This window comes from Ovis aries, chromosome 3 (assembly GCF_016772045.2).
Source record: "Ovis aries strain OAR_USU_Benz2616 breed Rambouillet chromosome 3, ARS-UI_Ramb_v3.0, whole genome shotgun sequence".
Lineage (NCBI taxonomy): Eukaryota > Metazoa > Chordata > Mammalia > Artiodactyla > Bovidae > Ovis > Ovis aries.
Window position 1 is genome coordinate 140133927 of NC_056056.1, and position 17189 is coordinate 140151115.

Sequence of the window (17189 nt, forward strand, 5' to 3'; positions counted from 1 at the left end):
CAGAGCAAAATCGTAGCACTTCTGACCAACAAGAATTTGGCAGTTTAGTTTCCCAGAAATTGGGTCAGGGTACTATGTCTCATGCACTCTAGCCCAGAGTGTAAGGGCAAAATCTCAAACACATGAGGCCTCACTTGGAAGCCACTTGACTGATCAGATATGCTTCAGACTGGCCTTTGAAAACATGAATCAAACTTGCCAATGGAAAAATCGATGTTTCAGCACCTCCACCTCTTTTTTGTCATTTACTGTTCAGGTTCTTGTCATAGAGAAATCAAAACAACATTACAGCCCTCCCCCAACACACACACACACACACACACACACACGTCAAATTTAAAGGTTCCCTTAAGCATGCACTATAATGGAAGTGAAAATTAGTCACTCAGTCATGTTCTACTCCGCAGTCCCATGGACTGTAGCTTACCAGGCTCCTCTGTCCATCAAATTCTCCAGGCAAGAATACTGGAGAGGATGGCCATTTCCCTCTCCAGGGGATCTTCCGACCCAGGGATTGAACCCCGGGTCTCCTGCATTGGAGCCCTTTTGAGCCCCCTCTTTACCTTTTGAGCCATCTCTTTACTGTTTGAGCCACCAAAGGAAGCCCATGCACTATAGTACATACCACCAAAAAATTCAACTAACAAGAGAACTAGTCTGAGAGTAGGACTTGCCAACCACAGTCACTTCAGACTATGCAGGGGACTAAACTGGATGAAGAAGTGACTGAAGACCTTTTGATTTTCATCAGTTGAAACTTGACAGTAAGGAACTTTCAAGGAGTCCTCCCTAACCCACTATTAAGATTGGTGTCCAGTCTAGAAGAGTTGATCAGTGTTATCGGGGAATTTGTGTGAAAGTCACAATTGTGTATCAAATGCCAAACTTGCCCTGGCGTGCTCACAGTCTCCCTGGTAGGACAAGACCACAAACGTGAACAATTTTGGGTACAAGACAGCATAGGTTCTAAAACGTTTTCACCACACGGTTTAGAAAACAGCCCTTGCAATAAGAGGACTAAGGAAGGAAGCCTTCCTGAGGCTCAGTGACTAAGCCCTGAGTGATGGCGATGGGAAGTTGGGTACTAAAGCAAGAGTATTGTTTAGGTGAGACTGGTCTGACCAGTTGAAGGGGTTGGGAAGAAAGGAGTGTAAAGTGGAATCGGGTCCTCCCATGTCAATCACACTGGTGCAGGCCAAGGGCACCCGCAGCCTCACGTGTCATGGAAACAGACAGTTGTGTACAGATTTCCTCAGGAAAACATTGAAAGCAAAAATTGTGATCACACCCAACCCTGCTCTGTCTCTCCCACGTCTCCAAAAGGAAGAGAGCAGTAGGTCAGGTCGTTTGTTTATTCATTCATTCAACCAACAATTCTCTCTCCTAAGAGGCCTTTGTTTCCAGCCTTTCCGGCAGCACCGAGTATTCCACAGCGAAGGGTCCCCCTAGTTGCCTGGCTCAGCAAGAACACCTCCACACTGGAAGGGGAGCACCGGCATTCCAACGGAGGCAGTGCCTCTGTAAATAGGAGAGAAAGGCGAGGAGGGCGAGGAGAGCTCTTCATTCGGGGTGGTGGAATGAGCGAAACGTGACCAGGAAGGAAAAATGGGATCCTACATCCCCTCGGAGGAGCCGAGTCCCCCACTGGGGACCCTTGCAAAGAGTCTGGCTTGCTGGGCAGGATGTCGCTTTACACTTCATAGGGTGTTCCGTGTCCGTACTAAAAGGATATCCCGATATGGAGCTGCCAACCGACCTAATCAGGCTAGTTCTGAAGATTGAAAGCAGGTCTAGGAACGAGAAGAAAGAACGAGAACAAAAACCTAACCATGGAGACTACGTTGCTCCGTTGGCCCAAGAGTGCGGGAGACAATCCCCCTGTAAATCATAAAAATAGCATGCAGAAAAGCATTGGATGGGCGGGATGTGTCCCCAAAGAGCCTAGAGGAGAAAGGAAAGCCTGCTGGTAACTCGGACACCAGCATATTTGGAGAAAGAGCATATTTGGCACCAGTCTGAGCTGAAAGGGACAGATAGGGGAAAGCACGGGCGAGAGGAGGGGCTCTTTCAGGCTGACCAGAGTCGGCAGAGTGGAGTTAGCCTGGAAGGAGCGGGGGAGGAAGCAGGCGGGGCTGGGCTGCCTAATTCAGCCACCGGGGAGGGGCGCGGGGGGGCAAGGAGGCAGAGGGGCAGGGGGCGGGGCGGGGGCGGGGCGGGGCCTCGCGGGCCCAGGCTGGCCGGGGGCGGAGCCCAGGTGGTGTTGATATACAAAAAAGCAAGCTCCGGAGGCTGGGGCCCCGCCCATTGACGCGTCCTCCCGCTAAAACCCACCGCTCGCCCCGCTGCTCCAGAGCCGCGCGTCGCTGCCGTCCCGGAGCGCTTTTCTCGCACCGCCGCCAGCAGCCCGACCACGCGCTCCGCACACTCGCGCCTTTCCCTTCAGACGGCGGACGCCGGACGATTGGGGCGGCAACTTGCCATTTCCTTGTTTAATTAAAATTATTTTCCTGCTTCTTGTTGGGGTTTTCGTTTTGTTCTGTTTTTATGATTTTTGTTGACTGAGAAAAACTCACCGAAGTCTTTTGCGTGTTGTTTCCGGGATACAGGAGCCCAGACCACCAAGGTAACACGCGCGGGGGCGTCTGTGCAAAAGCCGCGGGGACCGGGCGGGAGTGGGGGAGGGGCCTCCGGGAGGGGCCGCGGCGGGAAGGCAGCTGAGGATGTCGTTTCTTCCCGGGGAGGGCGTTTTCGGTTTGCTGGCCAGACTTCTATCCCGGCCTGCAGCGGGGGTCACTGTCTTCTTATGGGCGGGGGAGGGGCGCGGCGCGGGGGCCGTGTGCCCGCCAAGATCGGAGCCGCATCTTCCCGTTAGGGGGAGGGGAAGCCAGCCAGGCTCGCGGTTCCACTGCGACAAGTCTGGTGACTGATTTGAGTTAATAAAAATAATTAAATCCATGGGTCTTGGAATTTGGGGGAGGGCGGATGTGGGTTCGAGCTTTTAATGTAGCAGAGGCCACGATTGGGGAAGACATACCGGGAACGTTTGACAATCGGCGATCGATATTGCATCAGTTTCCTTTCCGGGCATAGGAGGGGCCGGCCGGGCGAAGAGCTTGCGAGTCAAATGCCAGTGGACGGGTGTGCTCGAGGGCACGGGCGTGCGCGTGTAAACAAACCCTCGGCGCTCTGCGCCCCCTCTGCTCCTCTTCTCGGGAGAAAACTAGTGTCCGCCCTAACGCCCCCTTCGAGTCTGTCTGCCGCAGAGGCATTTTCCCATCTGGGGGCTCCCGGCGTGAAAGGATTACGCGGCATTGCTATTGTAAATGCTGGAAAAGGGGAGCTGTGTGCCTGGGGTACATGCAGCGCACACCTAGCCAAATACCTGGGTGGGATGTGTGCCCTGCGTGCCTGTGCACGACCAAGGAGGCTGCGGGAAAAGCGATACAGAGCTCCCCCCACGCCCCTTTCGTAAAACTTGGGCTAACAGAGAGGGCAAAACGTTAAATTGCGCGGGAGAGGGTCCTTAGGGTCCCGGGGGGGCGCGAGTCTCAGCGGGCGCAGCGTTGCGGTGGGACCATCTTTGTTCTCGGCGGCTCCGCGGTCTGTACTTTTCCGCCCCTCGGCGCGCGCCCCCGCCCCTCGCGCTCGGCTGGTACTTTTCCACTCGCCTGGCGGGGGATGAATCAGCCGCGCTGCGCCTCCCGGCGGTGTCACGTGACCAGGGCGGGCTCTGCAGTCCTGACGCGCCGCCTCTACCTTCACAGGCAGCCGCGCGGGCTCGTGCGTCTCCAAGGACAAAAGGAACCCAGCACTACTCTCAGCGTCCGATTCCTCCCGCTGCCCAACATGAAGAAAGCTGAAATGGGAAGGTTCAATATTTCCCCAGATGAGGACAGCAGCAGCTATAGTTCCAACAGCGACTTCAACTACTCCTACCCCACTAAACAAGCTGCTCTGAAAAGGTGGGAGATGTGTGCGTTTTTAAAAACGGCTTGTGTGCATCGGAAGTTCTTTACGTAGAATTCTGTTGCTTAAAATTATTGTAGCATTTGGAGAGAGCGCGTAATCTCTGGAACATTATCTGGTTGTATGGGAACACGCCTTCAGGTCGTGTGAAAGTCGACTACTACTTAATATGCATTGAAATTAAAATGTGTGACAGCTAAACGCGGGGGCGTTTTGTGTTGAAGCATTCCTTTTGTGTATCTCAACCAATTTAGGATTTTTTTTTGTTTTTCTGTTTTGTAGCCATTATGCCGATGTAGATCCTGAAAACCAGAACTTTTTACTTGAATCGAATTTGGGGAAGAAGAAGTATGAAACTGACTTTGTAAGTTAAAAATAATCATTTGTGTTTCTGTGACTTTATGGAGTAAAAGAATAGTTTTATTTTTAGATTTCAAGTCTAACTTGCCCAAAGCTGGTTTTCTCCATTTAATTATTGTTATATGTTTGGTTATCCTTTTCCCTCTATGTAGCATCCAGGTACTACTTCCTTTGGAATGTCAGTATTTAATCTGAGCAATGCGATTGTGGGCAGTGGAATCCTTGGGCTTTCTTATGCCATGGCTAATACTGGAATTGCTCTTTTTATGTAAGTATGTGTAAGTAGTGAGTCTGCCACGCAGGGCAGTTAATATGATGATACAGCATATATTTTGGCTCCAGAGACTGAATTTACAGTTGCAGTAATTGACTTAGTCATTTGCTTAAAATTTAAAATGTGAGAAATCCAAAAATCACTTTATTCTGCTACATAACTGCATGATATCAAAAAAGTCAATTAGGTAGGGAAAATTAGGACTCTTAAAACTAATAATCCAAAAGTCTTTGAGTTGGAGGGAATAAAGTTGAATAGGGATTTGGTATTTATAAAGAACTGTGGATGAATCCAGGGTAAAATTTTTAGTCTGGCGAACTTTCAAGCAAGAAACATTTTAAAAGCATGGTACCTTCAACTCCGTTTCCTAAATTGACAGTCTCCCCAAGGACCTGTGGCCTCTTATGTACATAAGGAAAACAACTTGTTTTTTTTAATATATAGGGTGTGATGGTATTTGTCTAACCTAGAACACATTTAAGAAAAGTGAGTCAATTTTCTGGACACGAAAAAACAACCCATATGTGATTTTTTTTTTTTTTTTTTTTTTGGTCTCAATTTTTGGGGTGGTTTTTATTTTTAATCCATGTCTGTGTGATTACCACAACAAAATATGACTACTTTAAAGAAAACCTACTTTGAATTGCCTTTTTTTTTTTTTCCTTAGTTGTCTAGTTAGAATTAGTTACTCCCTGTGCTTTCCCACGTGAATACCTAGAATAGGATTTTGGAGCAGGAGAAGACTTTCAAACAGTGTTTTTTAACCATTTTAGGGTCACTGACTCTTGGAGAATATAAAACTATGGACCTTATTTCCAGGAAAAAGGCATAAAAGAAAAATACCTGTGATTTTGAGGATATGTTTCAGCGTTGTTTGTATCATAGCTACTAAGATTGGGCTACAGTGGACTCCTGGCTAAGGCACTTTCTTTTTAGGGTGATTTACTGTGCAGATGAAGAAACCACATATACACAGAACATGGAATTCTCTCTTTGCTACCGTCTTATTTTAGTTAGCTGACTGGTGCCTTCTACTCAAGTTATTTTTTTCTAGCAGAAGAGAATGTTCTGAAAAGAAAAGCAAACCTTTGCAAAACTCTGCTTTGTGGTGAAATTCCACATGTGTTAAGTGTGGCTTTGAGCACTGGAAGCTAGGATTCACTCACCCTGCTTCATGAACCATGAGGCTTTTTGAGGTCTAAGACTAAGAGCCAGGAATTTACATAGAAAGAACCCTGGAGTTTCAAAGTTTTTAGTGGGGTATTTGAATGGCATCATTGTTAAATGTTTGAAACCCTTCCTAACTCTTCATGTGAAAACCAGAGGCAATTTTTAAATGCTTCCAGTGTGGTTGTGGTGCAGAATTTACATGAGGTAAAATGCTACCTTTGTTTCATAAAAGAACTCAGAATTCTGCTATGTTACCCTTGCACTTTTGAAATTATTTATACTTTAATAGTGTTTGAATGTTTGATTATTCAGTAAATGGCTAAATAATATCACAAACGCTAAAGTGAGTTTGAAATCCATCACTGTTTTACATGGTTTATGTAGAGGTATAAAGGTAAATGGTCCAAAAGCCTCATGGCTGCCCTCATCTGGTTAAACGACTCTGTAGCTTACCCTATAAAGTAGACCCAGTATTGACATTGAAAGTGACCTCAAAGGTTATGGAGTCTGTTCATTCCTCATTGTCTTCTCTATGTAAAAGAGGGACTGAGTTTGTTAGCACACTTTCGACATTGTTTTTGATTAAGCCATGCTTTGTTCAGTTAGCGATGAGGCTGATGGTGTCATTGCTACTACAGATTAGACACCATTAAACTTTTGGCATTGGAACGGCAGCTTAATGCCACCGTCTATGTTTAACTAACAGACATCTATTTCTTTGCCAGACCTTATATGGTACTTTAATCAGTTTGCCATTTCAGAATTTGGAAAATGACTGTCATCTTGTTTGCAGAGTCTTCCATGAGCTTCCCTGATTTTGATTTTTTGTTTTTGTTGTTGGCTCATTTTAATAAAAAGAAATTTGTTTTTCTCAGCTTGCCTGGTGGGGAGGAAAGGAAAGCTGGAATGAGAGAGAATGTGTGCCCTAAAGGAAAACTTAGTGACCAAGTAGAGAACCTTTAGTTCTCCTCTCTTCGTTTCTTTTTTTCCTCCTCTTCCATCCAAGTGAAAGGACTGAGGGAGGAGACAGCCCAGTCTCACTGATAGATTGCTTGTTCTCACACAGACATTGTTTAACTTTGTGACAATGCTGGGTTTGTCTTCCATACTATGGGGCGCAATATAGTATATCGTCACAGTAGTTACTCCTCTGATGTGTGCTGATGATACCCATCAGTTTTACAAATAACTGATGACAGTTTTTGTAAAGCTGACCCTGACACTTAGCGTATATCATCTCTCCTTCCTTCATATAGTCCCATTCCTATGCTTACTTATATGGTTCAAGGGAATTCCAGACCTTTCCTGAACTTGTCTCAGTTGGATTTCCCAGGTAACTGGCAAGTGTTAAAACCATTTTATAGGTATAGAAACTATTACAACACAAAGAAGTAGCAAGTACATAACTAATTACCCCTGTAGCAGAATCAAAGTATAAGTCTTATAACTCTTACACTGGAAAGTTATAGTCTTTCCAGTGTCTCCCGGCACCTTTGGTTCAGTGGGTGGACCCTGTTCATAACCAGGACTGTAGAGCTATCACCTGAGACATGATGCAGTCATGTTTAGGGAGGTAAGAGAGCTTGTTGACACTCTAGCCAAAAGAGTGAACACACATCATTGGGGTCATTCTGTCTAGCAAAAATATTAGGACAAGTTTTGTGTTTAATGTTTAAATAAAGTCAAAAGGAATTGTCTTTTAGGTATAGACGTGCTTACGTATAACCCTATACCTTTTTCTTCTCTCATCAGAATTCTGTTGACATTTGTGTCGATATTTTCCCTGTATTCTGTTCATCTCCTTTTGAAGACTGCCAATGAAGGAGGTATGGTAGCACTCTATATTTCTAAAACAATTATGCCTATCATGATTTTCTTTCTCTCCCTTCATGCGTCTGTGTTCTTTAAATTATAGGGTCTTTATTATATGAACAGCTGGGACATAAAGCATTTGGAATGGTTGGGAAGCTCACAGCATCTGGATCCATTACAATGCAGAACATTGGAGGTAAGAGTGTTTGAAAGATGATTTGGGTATAGTTTTTTGCTCTTTATGTAGCAGAGAGTGGTGACACGCTACTTTTGGTGTCACATGCAACATTTTGCACTTGTAATGGTATAATTTTGTTTTCCTCCAGCTATGTCAAGCTACCTCTTCATAGTGAAATATGAGTTACCTTTGGTGATCCAGGCATTAATGAACATTGAAGATACAAATGGGTAGGTGCTAAGTAAGGTTACTCATAAGAAACAATTGCAGTCTAAAATGATTAGATACATTTTATCAAAGTTGGATACAAAATGATTATCAGTAAATTATTTTTTGTTAATATTCATGTTGAAACTGACCAAGAAGTCCCCCAGAAACTGATTTGAACTTCAGCAAAGGAAAGGCCAAGATAGAAGCTAGATAGTTAACTGAATAAAAAATTTCAAATATATGTATGTAAACAGGTTTTCTGAAACTACTTACCTTTTCTCTTTACTGTCCCCAGAATATATAGTTGAATAACTTATACCCCAACCTAAGTTAGGACTAACATTTTGAATTACATTAAAAATCAATCCCTGTCTGATTTTTGTGAATTGGAAAATCTGTTGAAAATAGCAGAATACCAGAAAATATATGGCCATGCTATAGAAACCTTGTCCTTCTCGAAGAGTTACTCAGACTAACAGGTTCTTATCTAAAGTAAACATGAGGAAGGATAATGTACTTCCCTGCTTACATGCAGCTCATTATCTCAAAACAGAAAAGTGTGGTTATCTCTGCAGCATTTGAAACCTAATAAGCTGGTCTTTAAATGTTAGCTCTCTGTGGGGGGTCTTTATTGCTAAAGTGAGCAGAGTTAGAATTGACAGGGCAATTAGAATTTGAAAGTCAGTGATTTAAAGCAAGGTGTAGTTGATTACCTAAAAAGGAAAAAGCATTGCTAAAACTTTTAGAGAGGTGCATAACATTTTCTCTGAGTTCAGAAGGGATCTTTTTACTGTTGGAGTCAAGGTGGGTCAAGGTGTCACAACATACTCTTGACAGCCTGAAATAAGCTCTTGTTTGGAGGGGACTGGGTTTTGTTATTTGTTTTTTGCCTATGTATTTTATAGAACTGTGAAAAAATTTCCTTGTTGAAATGTTTAGTAAGTACATTTGCTAACAAATGTCTGATAGAAACTTGTTTTAAAATTTCCTTGTTTCCAGCATTAAAACAGTGTGTGCTAAAGCTATGACAAAGTTGGTGTACAATTTTCTAAAAATGCTTAAAGATAAGATTAACTGGCTTAACAGTGCCGCTTTGTTCCCTACATTAGTATCAAGCCTTTAAGAAGCATTTTATGTTATGAAGCAGCTGGCAGCCTTCCCAGAGCAAACAGTGGGACAAAAATGATACTGTTTCAGACCCCATTTCTAACCTGAGTGAATATTCACTGTGCCCACTAAGTTAGAAAGCTGTTCCTGCCTATGTGGGCTTTTTGAATAAGTGATAATTCTTTCTAACCTGTCTGTGTCTCAGTTTTATTTTTTTAAGTATAAAACGAGTGCTGTGAGAAGAAATATATGTTATTCTGAGGATATTTGTGACTGGTTGTGACCTTGGTTTTCTTCTCTTTCATTCAGATTGTGGTATCTGAATGGTGACTATTTGGTTCTGCTGGTATCACTGGTGCTCATTCTTCCCTTGTCACTGCTGAGGAATTTAGGTGAGCAAATCCATCTCTAAAGAGAATCGAAATGAGCCCCACCAACTAGTTGGCTTTCTCTTAATAGAAATTAATGAGAGCTGAGTTAAAGAACCCCAAAAACATACCTTTGAGAATTGCATTCGTAACTTGCCAGTCTTCAAGAAATTCTCTACCGAAAGGCCCAAGCACTTGGTTGCCATTTAGAACATCTTGTGCTTTATAAAAAAAAATGCAAAAGGGATAGTTGTTACCGATTTAGTTATTAACAAGTATTTTTAAGTAATTCTCTGTCTTGCTGTATAAGAATTAGAAATTTCATGTGTCCACACTGAAGTCTTACAGAATTGAGTCATATTTGCCCTAAACCTGATTAAGTAAATGAATCCCATGTTTTTTCCTCCTTATAGGATATTTGGGATACACCAGTGGCCTTTCCTTGCTGTGTATGATGTTCTTTCTGATTGTGGTAGGTATAAATTTTCTTTAAAGCTAAAGATTCTTTTTCTAAGCCCTGTCACATTATTCATTCTAACAAATGCAAAATAATATATTTTCAGGTGATTTGCAAGAAGTTTCAGATTCCTTGTCCTGCAGAAATTGCTTTTCTAGTTAATGAAACAGTAAACGGCAGCTTAACACACCCAGCAACTTTTGTACCTGATGTGGGTTTTAATAGGACTGAAAGTGATTCTTGCCAACCACGTTATTTTATCTTCAACTCACAGGTAACTATAATCATTTTGTTTTCAAAGAAAGATTTTAGGGAAGAAAATAGGGAAAATAACCCACTGGAAGTTTTAACACTCCCAAGGTAAAGGGAGATGAGGTAATAGCTTCCTGTTTAGGAAACATGGTTATTAGCTCATTATTGAGGACTGAGAAGAAAGTGTTGGTTTGTATCTTGTAACTGCCACATTCAGAAGTGAGAATATTGCTCACACCTAGTGAACAAATTAGAAGAGCTAATTAGGCAAGAAAACAATTTAAGCTTTGATTTCTAAGATTAATGAGTATAAAATGTAAGTTGCAGAACTATGATATCACATGAGTTTGTTACCTCAGGATGTTAAGAAGGTTTTTACATTTTTTTGCAGACTGTCTATGCTGTGCCAATTCTGACCTTTTCATTTGTCTGCCATCCTGCTATTCTTCCTATTTATGAAGAGCTTAAAGGGTGAGTGCTTTAGCAACTTTTATATAAATTAATTGGAAAAGCTGGGAAAATACTAGATTACTGCTCTAACTACCGCTATAATATGTATGTGTATTTTCCTTTGAATTTGTGCAGCCGCAGCCGTAGAAGAATGATGAATGTGTCCAAGATTTCCTTTTTTGCTATGTTTCTCATGTACCTGCTTGCTGCCCTCTTTGGATACCTGACGTTTTACGGTAAATAATGTCCAGTTTACAAACAGGACACTTAGTGAAATGAAGTTCGTACTTTGTATGTATAGTTCTGTCACTTTAAATGCTCAGTCTGTTTCAGTATGTTTCCTATTGGTGATGAGCAATTGAACCTAAAGTTTAGAATTCCCTGTAGTGTATATTGAATCAGTAATTTCTAGAGTACAGGCTCCAAAATCCACCGTTAGCCATATGGTGGCATTTTTATATGTGATGTGCTTGCATCGAGGTTCATCCTGACTCTCCTCTCCTGTTCCCTTCAGATTATACAACACACATGCAGACTGTAAGCCAAACCCTGGGATTTAGCTATTTAGCTCCTGTTGTTTTTAATGGGGGTCATGTGGCTAAATCTCTCCTAGGTATTTAGAAAAATTTTCCTTCAATGTTATTTTAATTGCATTAACCCTAATTCCAAATTAATCTTATTAGCCTCTTAGTTTATGGTTGTTTTGTGAGTAGCTAATAACTTTGGTGCAGATAATAGCTGTAAGTTAGATTTTCTAACTAGTCTCCAGAGAGAACAACACACAAGAAGCATTTTTTCTTCTTTTTCTTTATAGAACACGTTGAGTCAGAATTGCTTCATACCTACACTTGCGTCATGGAAACTGATATTCTGCTTCTCATTGTCCGTTTGGCTGTGTTGGTGGCTGTCACCCTGACAGTACCTGTCGTCATTTTCCCAGTAAGTGATCACCTGCTCTCTCTCCAGTAGGAATGAGTTGTTAGGCATGAAGATTTGTGAGATTTTCATGTTCTGTAAGAAGAAAACCATTACTACAGCAGTATCAAAGGTTTTTGGTTTTTGAAAGGGTTGTTTGTTTTTTTTTTTAATGTTTTGTCCAGCTTTAAAATACATCTTGGGATCTTTTCCCCGTAATTCAGGATATAATGATCTTTCTAATGCTTTGATGTGTAGGAAAAGAGCAGTAGAGGAGGGGTACGCTTTGAGTATTTAAATAGCTACTTGTTTCCTATTGTTTGTAGCTCTTTTTCATTGATTAAAGCTGCAATTTTTATTTACTCACTTATTTTTTTGCAGATCCGGAGTTCCGTAACTCATTTGCTGTGTGCATCAAAGGAGTTCAGTTGGTGGCGTCATAGTGTCATTACAGTATCTATCTTGGTGTTTACCAATTTGCTTGTCATCTTTGTACCAAATATTAGGGATATCTTTGGTTTCATTGGTAAGTTTATGGAAGTATCACAGTTGATTGAAATATCAGAAGTTTCAAAGTTAAAGAAATAGCAGGTGATTCATTGAATTGTTAAGAAATAGTCAATGCTGTTTTTACAGGTGCATCTGCAGCTGCTATGTTGATTTTTATTCTTCCGTCTGCGTTCTATATCAAGTTAGTGAAGAAAGAACCTATGAAGTCTGTACAAAAGATTGGGGTGAGTGAGAGTTCATGACCAGAAGAATACTGTAATGCCAAAGTTCCTCAACTGATTGTAACTTCAGTCTCCTAAATGTCATTTATTGTAGTTTCATTTTAAGTTTCTAATAAATATACCTATAACTTCACAGATCGAAGAATGGGGGAGGAGGGGAGAGATGGTTTGCCTTCTGATATGTATTCTTAAGTTTATTGCGAGAAAGTTACTAGATACTTTAGAAATAGGAATAGAGGTTAAAAGTATAACCTTGACCACCGGCTGTGTGACAGGCACTTAAATAGGCCTGGAGTGTATAAAAGAGAAAAAAATGGAGTATTTAGTCAAATGAAACTAACCATTTTCAAAGCAAAGCTCAAGTGGGGTCAGGGGGTTATTACACTATAAACTATAACAACTAATTTTACAAAGATTATGATATGTTAACCACAAATGATCCTGGTGGGAATACTTAAAGACTGCATTTCAGTCCATTTTCTCCACAACTGTTGTCTGACTAAAGTACTAGAAATGCTTATGAATCAACAACAGTTACCTTGTTTTACTCAGAATATCTGGTGTAGTAATTGAAGAGTAGAATTAGAGTAGACCTACTCGTGTCTCTTAGAAAAACCTCCAGCTTCATCTCAGGCTGCATTTTTAAGATAGATTTGATTTTAAAAGTTAAGATTTTTCCCTTTCAAAAATGCAAAAATATAAGTCCAGTTTTGTTGCGTGCAACAGTTTATTTAGTAAAGAAGATTATTTACTTTTTCTTTTGAGCAAAGGAATGAGAAGGGAAATTTTGAGAAGATTTTAAAGATACAGTAACTTAGTATTCTATGGATAACCCCTTGATCATTCAGTGGCTTCCCTTGTGGCTCAGATCATAGAGAGTCTTCCTGCAATGCAGGAGACCTGGGTTTGATCCCTGGGTCAGGAAGATACCCTGGAGAAGGAAATGGCAACCCACTCCAGTATTCTTGCCTGGAAAATCCCATGAACGGAGGAGCTTGGAAGGCTACAGTCCATGGGGTCAAAAAGAGCTGGACACGGCTGAGCGACTTTCCTTACTTAACTTTGATCATTCAAGACAGTTTAATGAGCTAAACTGTAGCTCTGTGAAATAATACGGACACACTTTTAGAAATTTATTGTATGTGCTAATTCACTCAGTCCTGTCCAACTCTTGGGGACCCACTGACTATTGCTCACCAGTGCAAATCCTGTTCCCGCGGATTTCACCAGGCAAGAGTACTACAGTGGGTTGCCGTTTCCTACTCTAGGGGATCTTCCCAACCCAGGAATCAAACCCACATTTCTTGTGTCTCCTGAATTGGCAGGTGGGTTCTTTACCACTAGCATCACCTGGGAGGCCCTTTAGAAATTATGAGCCTAGTTTTTAAAAGTAGAAGAATATTTAGCATACATGTTTTGTTGCTTGCTAATCCATTTTCTCTGTGCTCACTGCAGGCTCTGTTGTTCCTGCTAAGTGGCATAGTGGTGATGACCGGAAGCATGGCTTTGATTGTGTTGGATTGGGTCCACAATGCCCCGGGAGGTGGCCATTAACCACCACCTTGAAAACTCCACAATAGTCCATTTGATGCCAGTGTTGAGTCTACAGCTCTCAACTACTATGAAATTTCACCTGATGTTTTCAGTTTCACTTCCTTTTGAAGTGCAGATTCCTCGCTGGTTCTTCGGAGTGCAGAATAAGTGAACTCTTGTTTTGTTTTGTTTCGTTCTTAAAGAAACTATTCTGTATGGTAGAAATGGATATTAACACCAAACCACGAGTCTCGGGTTAACGGAAGTGACAATTTTATTCCATTCCAGAGAATGGACGAACTCTTAACTTTAATCAAGCCACATGTTTGGCTGTGTCATTGTTTAACTTGGATATTTTATTATTTTACTTGAATGTGCCTAATGGAACCATTCGATGTGAGAAATAATTCTTTTTAATTTACAGCAAAGTATTGAAATAACCATTGAGAAAAACACTTATTATTTTTTTGTACCAAAAATATTCGAAGACCTCAGAAGCACTCTTTTATTTTTTAAAAATTGCTTTTTTTGAACTTTATCCAAAAGCAGTTGTCAGTGAATTCCATGAAAAAAAAAATCATTGTTATTTAAAAACAATTACTACTAGTATTATGAAATGATTTGCCTTTTTGTAGGCATACTAAGCCAAATACTTTTTTTTTATCCAAAATAATTTTTAGAGAAAATGATATAATGAAAAATTACACTGTAATTAGGAGCATTTTCCATTCAGACTTTACCTTTAAAGGACAACTGATTGATTGTGGCTACACCAAATCAGGTGAACTCTGTTCATCACTTTTCTTCTCTGTCCCCAAATATTTTTGTTCATTTAGACTCTGAAATATTTATGGCTTCAGTCTATTAGAATGGAAGATAATGCAGGTATTTCTGTGGGAAATAAAATAACTAATTTTGAGGTACCAAATAGTGCAATTGGGTAAAACAGGGTTTATTCAGTTGCATCTGTCTCCAGAGTTGGGTTGACAGCTCTGGATTTTTTTGGGCCAGCCCTTTTTTGGCATTGCTTCCAGAAGTGGAAAATGGGCATTTGATGGCTGTAGGCCAAAACTGTTCTATCCAGAGAGTACAGTACAACTTTTCATATGGCTCATCTGCTATGGAAGTGTGAATTACTTGACAATGTGTGGTTTAGTTGTGTTCATGTTTTGTCTACAGTAGAGGTCTAATCATAGGTTACACCTATATTTGGTATAAGTTCTCTTCATATAGGCCACTGGGTTTCTCATGCAGTAAGCTTTTTAAAAAAACTCACGTGCACTGCATTGTCATCTCATTCTTGTACAACGTAGAATTACTTGTTTACATCCAACAAATGGTTAGCTAGGGAAAACAGTGCAACCTGAGTGTAACTATTGGTCCGACTGCATGATCACCCTTCCATTTCAATCCCAGTTAGACGTGAAAAAATTACTTGGCTTTAAGAGCGCATTTATTGTACGTCATGGTGTATGGTGAATATGTTATTAAATAATGTGGTACTTTGCTCATCAGGCATAATGTCTAAAATCTAATACACATAATTCCATTAGTGGTTGAGGGAAGCAAATAATGGAATCATCAATTGGTCACCTGACTGTAAGGTTGTTCTCTTGAACTTAACATTTTTAGTTTTAGGCAAGGGCCAGAAATGTGGCAGACATGATTTTTGTTACGCATTCTTGTATTATATGTGACTCAGTTGCAGACAAGATGTGTCTGTAGTCAGAGACCCTTGTGGAACTGAACTGGAAGACGTCTTGTAGTGCTCCATTGGGTGAAACCAATGGTCCATTTTTGTTTGTTTCTACAAAAATGAAAGTGGGGACCATCTCGAAAGGCAGTGAGAAGACGGATTCTACAGCACTGCTTTCATTCAATTGGGCTTTTGGCACTCCATTCGAATCCAGAACCTCACCTCTAGCTCAGACCAAGAATTGGCACTTCTGCTTGAATTCCTGGAAAGAATCGCTGGTTTTGTAACTTAAGACTTGCCTGGGAATACCTCTACAGTTTACATCCTTTTATTTGGGAGAAAATACCGAGGCAACCAGGAAGAAATGAAAAAAAAAAAAAAATCGATGTGGAAGGTTCCTCCAGTGCCCTGGCTGTTTGAGGTTCCAGATCAACTGCCAAGGGTAAATTTCATTGCATGATTTTCTTGGAGCTATCTTTGTCTACCTGGAGGTTCCTAAACAGTGAATTCCCAGTAATGAGCAGTCTTCAGTATTAAAACCACTGTCTTGTCACCTCATTTTGCATTACTGTCTTCCGTGGATGTTTCAGTTATAACTAATGTTATTTATAGAACAGCATTAATCCATTAAAGCTAACCTATTTTTCAATATTTATGATAATCTTATGTACATACAGTGTCTGTCCATATGTATTTGTAAATAGGTTGTATATAATGTCAGGTTTGGGTCTTGGGTTGAAATGTATATATCCTCCTTACAAGTTTCTTAACTGCATTTTGATGAATTCACATTATGTATCTATAAGAATTGTCCCAAAAGTACCTGTACAGAGATTTCAGTAAATTGACAAATTGTGTAAACACTAAAAATTTAAAATACTGTTAAAATTATATTTGCAATAAGCAGACTACGTGAACAACACATTTTTTTCATGAAAACTTGGTGCAGGTTCAGAACTCTAAAATTTTAAATAAGGTCTAAATTCTCAAAATGTAGTAGCTATTAAAACATGATCTAGTGTAATGAAATCAAATATGCTCTAATGTGGTGGAAGACCTTTGAGAACCTGATTGTGGTAAGCTTTCTGTATATAATGTAAATATCCTCACTGTACTGTTATAGAGGCCAACAATTCCCGTAAGACTTGTTGGCAAAGAGTGCTACACGTTTCAATGAAACATTGTATGTTTGTTTTAACTGAACTAAAATAAATACATGCTTAATCCTGAGTAGCAGTGTTTTATTCAAAGCAGTGATAAGTCGTGTCTGGTGTGTTTTGTAAGCACAGTAAGGTAGCACTTAGTAGGGGTTCATATAGTGTTAGTGATTATGATGAAGAAAAAATGGTCATCAAAAACATTTGCATACCAAGTATTTGGAGGAATGGAAAAAAAATTTTTTTAATCTGGAGGACCAAGTCTTAGACCTGCTGTAAGTAAATATAGTGCACCATAATCACACCTGGGGAGCTTTTTAATGTGCCACTATCTGGGGACTCCAGGTCCGAGAACTAGGGTCCTGAATGGAATTCAATTTTCTGGAGCGTGTACCCATGTAGGCTGATCCCATGGGTCTGGAGGGCAGCCTGGGAAGTTTTGTTTGTTTCCCCAGAAAAGTATCCAAGTGATTTCTGATGCATAAGTAAAATAAGGGGTGCTGAAATAGGCCTGGGAAGAAGTCAGGTGAGTTCAGCCCTTGTGAGAGGAAGG

At 40.8% G+C, this 17189-nt stretch overlaps 1 protein-coding gene across 2 annotated transcripts; it reads left to right on the forward strand.

Annotated features, from left to right (window-relative positions):
• The first annotated feature begins 2349 nt into the window (after positions 1 to 2349).
• Positions 2350 to 16709, forward strand: SLC38A2 (solute carrier family 38 member 2). Of its 2 annotated transcripts, XM_004006421.5 has the most exons (16): positions 2350 to 2623; positions 3765 to 3962; positions 4249 to 4330; positions 4479 to 4594; positions 7523 to 7596; positions 7686 to 7778; positions 7909 to 7990; positions 9387 to 9469; positions 9859 to 9917; positions 10009 to 10176; positions 10546 to 10625; positions 10740 to 10840; positions 11419 to 11543; positions 11901 to 12045; positions 12156 to 12253; positions 13706 to 16709. In XM_004006421.5, exons 2-16 carry the CDS (start codon positions 3847 to 3849, stop codon positions 13802 to 13804), a joined length of 1521 nt encoding a protein of 506 aa, XP_004006470.3. In that variant the 5' UTR covers positions 2350 to 2623; positions 3765 to 3846; the 3' UTR covers positions 13805 to 16709. The 2 variants fall into 2 exon arrangements, with proteins under 2 accessions (XP_004006470.3, XP_014950203.3); XM_015094717.4 differs by lacking the exons at positions 2350 to 2623; positions 4479 to 4594 and having other exon boundaries at positions 3895 to 3962.
• The last annotated feature ends 480 nt before the right edge of the window (positions 16710 to 17189 follow it).

Bases quoted from the DNA above. Each gene is read 5' to 3' on its own strand.
- SLC38A2 (XM_004006421.5), top strand. From the start codon at position 3,847: ATGAAGAAAGCTGAAATGGGAAGGTTCAATATTTCCCCAGATGAGGAC. The intron at 7,597-7,685 runs GTATGGTAGCAC...TTTAAATTATAG, and splicing joins GAAGACTGCCAATGAAGGAG to GGTCTTTATTATATGAACAG. The intron at 7,991-9,386 runs GTAGGTGCTAAG...TCTTTCATTCAG, and splicing joins AACATTGAAGATACAAATGG to ATTGTGGTATCTGAATGGTG.